This window comes from Hyalella azteca, unplaced genomic scaffold (genome assembly GCF_000764305.2).
Source record: "Hyalella azteca isolate HAZT.00-mixed unplaced genomic scaffold, Hazt_2.0.2 contig14766, whole genome shotgun sequence".
NCBI classification, from domain to species: domain Eukaryota; kingdom Metazoa; phylum Arthropoda; class Malacostraca; order Amphipoda; family Hyalellidae; genus Hyalella; species Hyalella azteca.
In genome coordinates this window covers 671,321-679,499 of record NW_025944642.1, presented here as the reverse complement: position 1 = coordinate 679,499, position 8,179 = coordinate 671,321, and the positions used below count along the sequence as shown (strand labels likewise).

At 37.5% G+C, this 8,179-nt stretch overlaps 1 protein-coding gene across 1 annotated transcript; it reads left to right on the top strand.

The window, feature by feature from the left end:
* The first annotated feature begins 5,377 nt into the window (after positions 1 to 5,377).
* Positions 5,378 to 7,607, top strand: LOC108678284 (silk gland factor 1-like). The gene has a single exon (XM_018166657.2). It carries the CDS (start codon positions 5,885 to 5,887, stop codon positions 7,409 to 7,411), a length of 1,527 nt encoding a protein of 508 aa, XP_018022146.1. The 5' UTR covers positions 5,378 to 5,884; the 3' UTR covers positions 7,412 to 7,607.
* The last annotated feature ends 572 nt before the right edge of the window (positions 7,608 to 8,179 follow it).

The window sequence follows — 8,179 nt, the reverse complement described above, 5'->3', positions numbered from 1 at the left end:
GAATCAGGATTGGATTTACAGATCCGAGATGTGGTGCGGCGGACCGTACCTCTCGAGATGTGACTCGGCGAAACTTGAGCCTTGAGCGCAGCCGGCCTTGCCACTTGACTTCTCTAGGATTATAAGTAAAATCTAGAATTACTCCATCATTTATGCCTCCCCTGCTGCAGAGTTAGGACCGAGGCTTAGAGATTATTTAAAAAATGTACTTTACTTTAAGGTTACGACTCTTGCTGATTTCTGAAATCAGCCTTAAATTATCACTTTATCTTTTGTAATTAATTGCAATTATTGTAATAATGACCCTAGAGGTTGTGACAATGGCACCTCACAATAAAATTGTGAGGTGATACAATGTCTTCACATTTTATAATTTTAATAACAACTGAGGTAGCTTAATTATAGAAATTTGTGGCAATTTTAAGCGCGTCACGCAAGGATTCAGTTGGAAAAGCATTCTTCCCGTTGCCACTCATTTCCATCGAAGTAAAAAAAAATCATTTCCTGACTTGTGCTGAAATTAATTTTTAATTATTAAAATCAAATCCAATGATTTTCAGGGTTAAAAGAAGTTCGTGATTTTTGTCTTGACATTTTTAAATGGGCTCATGATTACCTCAGGTTGATGTAGATTATGCTTCACAAATAACTCGGGATATCATTTATTGGAATTGTTCGAAATTAGACTTGAACAGTTGTTTATTATTTATTTGAGAGTTTAACACCAGCTGTGCGCATTGACCGGTTCATTTTTGGATCTAAAATCATATATATATTTTAACATAGATAACAAAATTTTGAGACATCGAGATATGAATACGATTCAATCCTACCATATGAGGACGTACCAAACAGACGTCACGGCGCCGTCATCGATATGACGGAAAGCCTGACCCTGGCTTTCCCCATAACCTCCTTGAAGTGATTGTTGAATGGGTGTGAGTCACGGCAAAGAAGTCTTGCATGAAGTGAGTCTTGCATGGGGATGCAATGAGCCACCTAGTCAGCAGCATGACACATAAAATATTTTGGGTATGTGAGGTGGGGAAAGTCATGTGCATGACTAGAAATATAGTAGTGGCGTAGAAGAAGCTAAGGCGAAAAGTGGACTATCGCCGATTCGTGACATCGCTGAGCTTTACACATGGAAATTTGAAACTCACTTTTCGAAATCGGATATTTCGACGATTTCGACCAGAAATTTTCAGCTTGGAAAACCGTCAAAAATTGTGCTAATTTTGGTGCTCTGAATTTTAACGTGTCGGTCACACTGAGTTAGTCAAAGCAATTGTCGGAAGGCCATATGTCGCATTTTTCCAGAAGTTCGCTTAGGACAGAGTATAATGTCAGCATCTGGTTAGACTTCTACGTCAGGTGTTTCCGGAACAAACTTCCCTAAGATATCGCCAGAAATGTATAACAGCTTCAATAAGAGGTCGAGCTCATATGGACCGGCATGTATCTGTGCCTATTATGCATGGTCACTATGGCTTGAGCTATGGTTTCAAACTTTACGCTATGAAAGTGACTTTTTAGTAAAGAAGTCATGTAGGAGCATTCAAACGTCTGTCCTGTGGTCATGATCTCACTTACATTTTCAGGTGCCGGCGTCATATCTAATCTCCAATAATCGAAGGTTCAGTCGCTCATAGTTGTTGGCTCAAGGACTATACTTCGGAGAACTTTGTATTGCTTTTCAAGTTTTAGTTAGCAGTCGTTGTCTTACCCACAATCATATTTAATATAGAAAATTGACTTAACACATTTAAAATTGCATGCTCTAGCTGTACATGTTTTTCGTATGCGTGAAGAGGCTCTTGCTGAGATAAGAGGGATTAGTTTTTGTTCGTCAATCAGAGCACGCTAATCAAAGATCAAGATGAAAAAAACATTCAAAATTAAATTTGGCTGTGGCTTATAGATGATAAGTTTTTCCATTATCGTTATCGGTTCACAGCAGCTCAGTAGTTTAAGGGTAGAAGTAGAATTAATTCAGCAAATAATTTAGCTACTTGCGTTATTGCAGGCGTTTAAATAATGTTAGCATTTGTATAAGACGTTGATTATTCTCAGAACAGTTGCGTATTATAAACAGCATGTATCAAAACGCTACACGCTTTTTATAACGCTCACTTGCATTTATCTTCCTCGATGCTGTAGTGTGCACGTAGTCTAAATTAATTACTTTTCGTGCGTCTGTTATTATTATCATTGTTCTACGAAGCTATAATAAAACAACTAACTCAAAATAACTTTGTAGTCAGGTCACACGTACAGAGGTTTAGTAGCAAGCAAAAATAAATGGATAAGAGAAAAGATTATTTCGAGAATAAGTGAAACTTGTTTTTATTAAAAAGATGGACGAACTGAGAAGCATGTGTTCTGCGGTTACTGTAATCAACAGGAATCAGGAAGCCTAATCCGACTGATTTCGACCAGTAATTTTTTTGGTTCCTATTGTTTTCATGTTCGTAACAATACAATTGGTTCTCAAATTTCGAATATAAAGTTGAAATGCGTTGTAAAAAAATGTATTTTTCCTGTATCAGTCAAGGTCAGCGTCCACGCCAGCTAGCCACACGCAATTATATATTTCTGAAATCCAGTGTTTTTTTTGCGACCGGAAAAGTTTCTAGTAGTCTATTTTGAAGTGCAATACATGACTATTTCTGCAGCTTCTACGTATATTTAGACAACATCCTTTTCGTGTCTGATCTTTCACGATGAAAGTTATCCATGTTCTCTGTATTTTCTGTTCACGTGAGGACTAAACAAGGAGAAAAATCAATAGTTCAGAAAAATAAAAACAATTCATAATTAAAAAAATATATTAGACCACACTTTTAACATATAGAAATACATGTAATGGACTAAACATACGTAAAGGTCTCATATTCAGTATGAATAAATAATAACTTGTGATTCATTTTTTAATTAAATTTCGAATTCTTGTTGATAGTTAAATTTCTGTTGATCATTTGGATGATAATTCAACTCTGATAAGTTAAGGGCTGTCCATCAATATTTTTTAAGTTGTAAAGATTAATTAATGATTGGTCTTACTCTTAAATTTGATAAGTTTGGAGTTAATTATATTTTTAAATTAAGAAATTGTAAGTAACATAGATGTTATGATTGCAACTATTCTCAAATGTCGAGCAAAATTCTCTTAATGGGTTAATAATAACCATTGTAAAAATATGCGCACGCATACCGTAGACTGTTTCACGAAGCATTCCATCTATGGCGATGTGTAAGTGACCCTGGAAAAGTTGGTTGATTAAAAGTGAATCTTTAATAATTAAATCCTAAAATTACACAAAATTTTCATTTAAGATAGGAACTTTAGGTCAATTCACGATCTGTAACTTTATTGTAGTAAATAATTTCAATATGTTTGAACGATTTAAACAAAGTTATTTTTCAGTATATCCATTTAACATATACCATTGTTAAATTGCTTAACTGTGGAATAGGTTTCCGCGCATAGCATTTCACGAGAATTAAAGCTTAGGACTAAAATTAATAAATTCGTATTCTGCCCAAGGAAGACTCATTAAAATTTAATTTTTAATTACTTATGTGCAGAAAAAGTTTTGAACTTTTATCAGCACCCGTGCGACCGCTCAATGAAGAATGTTTGTGAATCCAATAAATTAGGTCGAAAATTTATATTTACAATGAGTTGTCCAACATTTTGTTGGATTTATGTTCATGTCATCAAGTTGGAATATGAGATTTTATCATTGCACTCAAACCATGGTAATAATAATAATAATTATGATGAATATAATACAACAATAATAATATTATACTAATAATAATAATTTATCATAATAATTATTACTATTATTATAATAATTAAAATAATAATGAAAATAATAATAACGAATGCAATTAATGCTCCTAATTGAGTGTTCAAAATTGTGCACTCGATAATTTCAGTCGCTGAAATAAGTTCGTTTTGGAATATTATGAAACGAAAATTTGAGCTGCCAATTTTTTTTCCAGAAAAGATGCATTATAGCATGAAAATCTTTTCTCGTGCTATCTATTCACGACAAAATGCATGTGCAGTACAGTTAACGTTCGAAATTCCGTGGCCATGGCGGAGTTGCTTGCATTGTATAAAATTTCTCAACCAAGCTTAGGTCTTTTAAAGGATTTAGATATGAAATTTATGGCCTATAAAATACATGGAATAATCCTCACCAGAATTCAGGATAGAATTGAGTCATTCAGTCTCTTTGATTCATCGTACATGGTATTTGAAAAATTAAAATTCTCATTGTGAAAAGTTCTTAGTTATAGCGCTGGCCGAAGTCTGACTAAAATTATGATATAAATGATCTTTACTTTTGAATATAGTCTTATTACAGTATGCGTATACATGCATGAGCTTGCTGTTTGCCGATACTTCTTTCATCACCAAATAATAATTTCAATCAAAGGTCCTAATTCTATTTATGTATCAGTGCTACGCTATTTTGTTTTTCTATATTAGCCTGCTTTTTAACTGTCCTCGCAAAACTTTTATTCTTTGAAAGGGGAAATGTGATGTTCGCATCTAATATATAACAAAGAACTCAGAGTCAATTTATTATCTTAATTCTTCGATTATCGGAAGCGGGATCGAAAGTTGGCAATCAGCTACACTGATAAGTTTATCAGTGAATGGATATCTTTCGCAGCTGCTTCATATCGTCCCACTTCGAATTTGCGCCCACGGGTCGTTTTTAAATGACTATAAATTTTGTAACCAAAATTCAAAAGAAAAACCATAATAAGAAAATCTACGCAACTTTTAAAAGCCAAAAAAAAATTAAAGTATCTCATTTACGACGGGAAATGTCGACTATTTCTACAATAAATCATCTACTTGTGAATCACTACTTAATATTTGATCTATAATGTCTCGATAACTTCCTTAGATCACTATCAGGTGAAAAAGTTTTTGCAATCCTGGGGTATTTTTAGTCAATCAAAACGAATTTCTTTTCGGAGAAAAGATGGTGAGTTGAGGGAAATTTACGTTCTCTTGCAATTAAAGGGATAAAAATAACAACAACAGGATAGCGTAGCGTAATAGGCAAGCGAGCTCCAGCAATGCGAGCCGAACGGCCCCAATGATCGCCCGCTGCAGGAGGGGGATGGCGGCAGGCGCGGTCGATCAGAACTGCGCCGCCCCGCGGCTGAGAGACAAGCCCCACCTTCCAGCCCATTCCAGTCATGGCAACTCACCCTGGCGACAACCTCGAGCTCCAGATGTTTTGTCTGGAGCGACATGCATGCGGCCGCTCTCGCTCCTCCCAGAAGGCAGGTATTGGCGAGGTCGTGGGACAAAGACCCAAGTCTTATTCCTCTGGCAGTTCCATGCTAGACTCTAGACCAATAGCCTGGGCAAGTGTATTCAGCTCGAGTTTGGAGGAGGGCCTCCAGATATCTGCTCAAACACGAGTATATTTACTCAGGGTTAGGTCCAACCCAGCGCTTATTACAGTCTGTGAGTGCTACAAGTACTTTTGCTGATCACAGAATTAAACAAGACCAACTCAAACTCTGTACGCACACATATGATTAGGATAAGTGTTTGGTCATTCAATTTAGCGTACTCTCTCCTAGTGAACTGTGTGTGGAAGTGTTAGCCATGCGACCTCAGATGACCTGTTGAGTTCCAGTGGCCGAGACCTGGTGTCCTTTCCTAGTGACTCTGAAATCTCCGCGTCGCTCCTAGCACCGAGCTAGAGGCCATCCAAAAATTTCTGTGTCAGTGCTACCCCCAACCTCAGTGAAAGAAGTGAAGTGCATATCGGTCTAGAATATGTGAAGTTTCTATATTACTTTTTCTAGTGTTTGTTTTTTTGAACATTTAAAAACCGTCACGATGATTTCTCAAAAATTGTACAGTGATTCAATGACTCCCATGACGAGTGTTCCACCCCCTGTGTCACCCATGACACAGCCACACTATAACATGAACGCCATGAATCCTATGATGATGAATGGATACCAGCAACGCTTGCCTCCTAACATGGATTTTTCTTCGAGTATGGGTGGTATAGGGGGTATGGGAATGGGTGGTCAGTGTATGAGTCCTGGTATGGGTGGAATGGGCACATTTTCTCCCATGAATCCATCCATGCCACAAATGAATAGCATGAGTGGATGCATGTCTGCTGGGATGGGAGGAATGGGAGCTATGAACCAAATGATGCCATACGGCAGAGAACTGCCCGAGTCCGATAGCCCTGTCACGAATGCTCTGCAAAGAGCAAGACAAGATAAAACCTACCGTCGTTCCTACACTCATGCAAAACCCCCTTACTCATACATTTCTCTCATTACAATGTCGATACAAAATGCACCAAGTAAAATGGTCACACTTGCAGAAATTTACCAGTTCATCATGGATTTGTTTCCATATTACCGGCAAAATCAGCAACGGTGGCAAAATTCCATACGCCATTCGTTGTCTTTCAACGACTGTTTCATCAAGATCCCTAGAACTCCTGATAAGCCCGGAAAAGGATCTTTCTGGTCTTTGCATCCAGACTCTGGTAATATGTTTGAGAACGGCTGCTATCTGCGTCGGCAAAAGAGATTCAAGGCAGAGAAAAAAGAGAAAAAATCGGTTTCAGGGTCAGGAATTGCATCGCAATCTTTGTCCCACAACCAGTCGCCAGGAGGGGCAGGCAAAAATCATGATAGTAACGAAGAAGAAACAAAAACACACGACGTGAACATGACTTCGCCTGCATCTTCTGTAGCAAACGGCGCACATCCCAGCCACCTTCACCAGCATCCTCCACCTTCGAATTCTGACAATGTTACCAGTAGCATGAGTCAACTTTTAGAGGCGGCTACGAAGTTAGAACCTTCTGAAAATCCTTACCACTCACTTCCTCCCGCAGCTACACCACTCACCGATAAATATGTTCCTTGTGATAAATATAACCAAGTTGACAAGTATAACCACCTCCAGGATAAATATCAGCTCCATGACAAGTATCCAATTAGTGACAAATACCAGCCGTTGACTGACAAGTACGGCCAAGACAAGTATACGGATCACAACGGCCATTCTCTTCATCATCAGATACCTCACGATCTCGGCCCAGCGCTGCATCCTTCTCTGCTCGGCTATCCAAAAGACTATCCCAACGGTCATGCCAAAGACTACGGGAACTACTTGAAGGAATATAACCAACTGAAGGATTACCATCCATCCGTCCACCCCTTTAGCATAACGTCCATCATCGCCCCCCACGGAGACTCGAAGGACTATAACGGCTATGGGGCGCTGAGCCCATTGCCCCCGGTGTCTTCAGCCACGGCTTCACACCACAACATGATCCCTGACCAGCATTACTATCCTCCTCTCTACCACAATTCTTCCACTACGGCTCTTTGATAATTAATCATTAAGTATGTATTTAGCAATTTTCTTCACGCTCTGAAAAAGGTCCCGTGGTTAAGTAAGCTGTGTTGGTGTTATATTAGCGACCTCGTGATGGTAGTGTCATTACAGGCTTTTTTTGTTTTGGTTTACAGTGTGTTCGCGGTTAGAAATGTAATTAATTTTTTTATTTAAAAGTTAAGAATTGGTTCCATGAATATTTATGGAATTTTTATGATTTGTAAAGACAATATGGATAGAAAATTATTTGTGCAAATAAGGAATCTCGTATGCGTATATTATCCTATATATACGCTTACGCGAGGTCGGCCAAAACACGAAGTGTTCTGTAAAGTAACTGGAGATGATATACATGAAAAATATAATCAATTCCCGTTTGATATATTAGAAAATTATTATTTATACACCATATGGGTTCATTCATTTTCTTACATTTTGCACTGAGAAGTAAAACGTATACGATTTAATGAATGACATTTGCTACAGAAATTGTTACTCACATTGTACCAATAAATGAATGTTCTAAGTTGTATAAGTTGCAAATAAATATATCTATAGAGACTCCATGGAACAACGGTGCAGCTTCCTGACTGTTTATTGCTATTTCCTTACACAAATTTTTGAACACCTGAATTTTTTCTTTTTTTTGAGACTGAGAACTTTACACGCGAATTTAAATTCTACATTTGATTCTTCATTGTTGCGTATACAAATTCAAATATTGTATTAAGAATTCAATACTAATCCTCTAACATTTTATAT

Bases quoted from the DNA above. Each gene is read 5' to 3' on its own strand.
- LOC108678284 (XM_018166657.2), top strand. From the start codon at position 5,885: ATGATTTCTCAAAAATTGTACAGTGATTCAATGACTCCCATGACGAGT.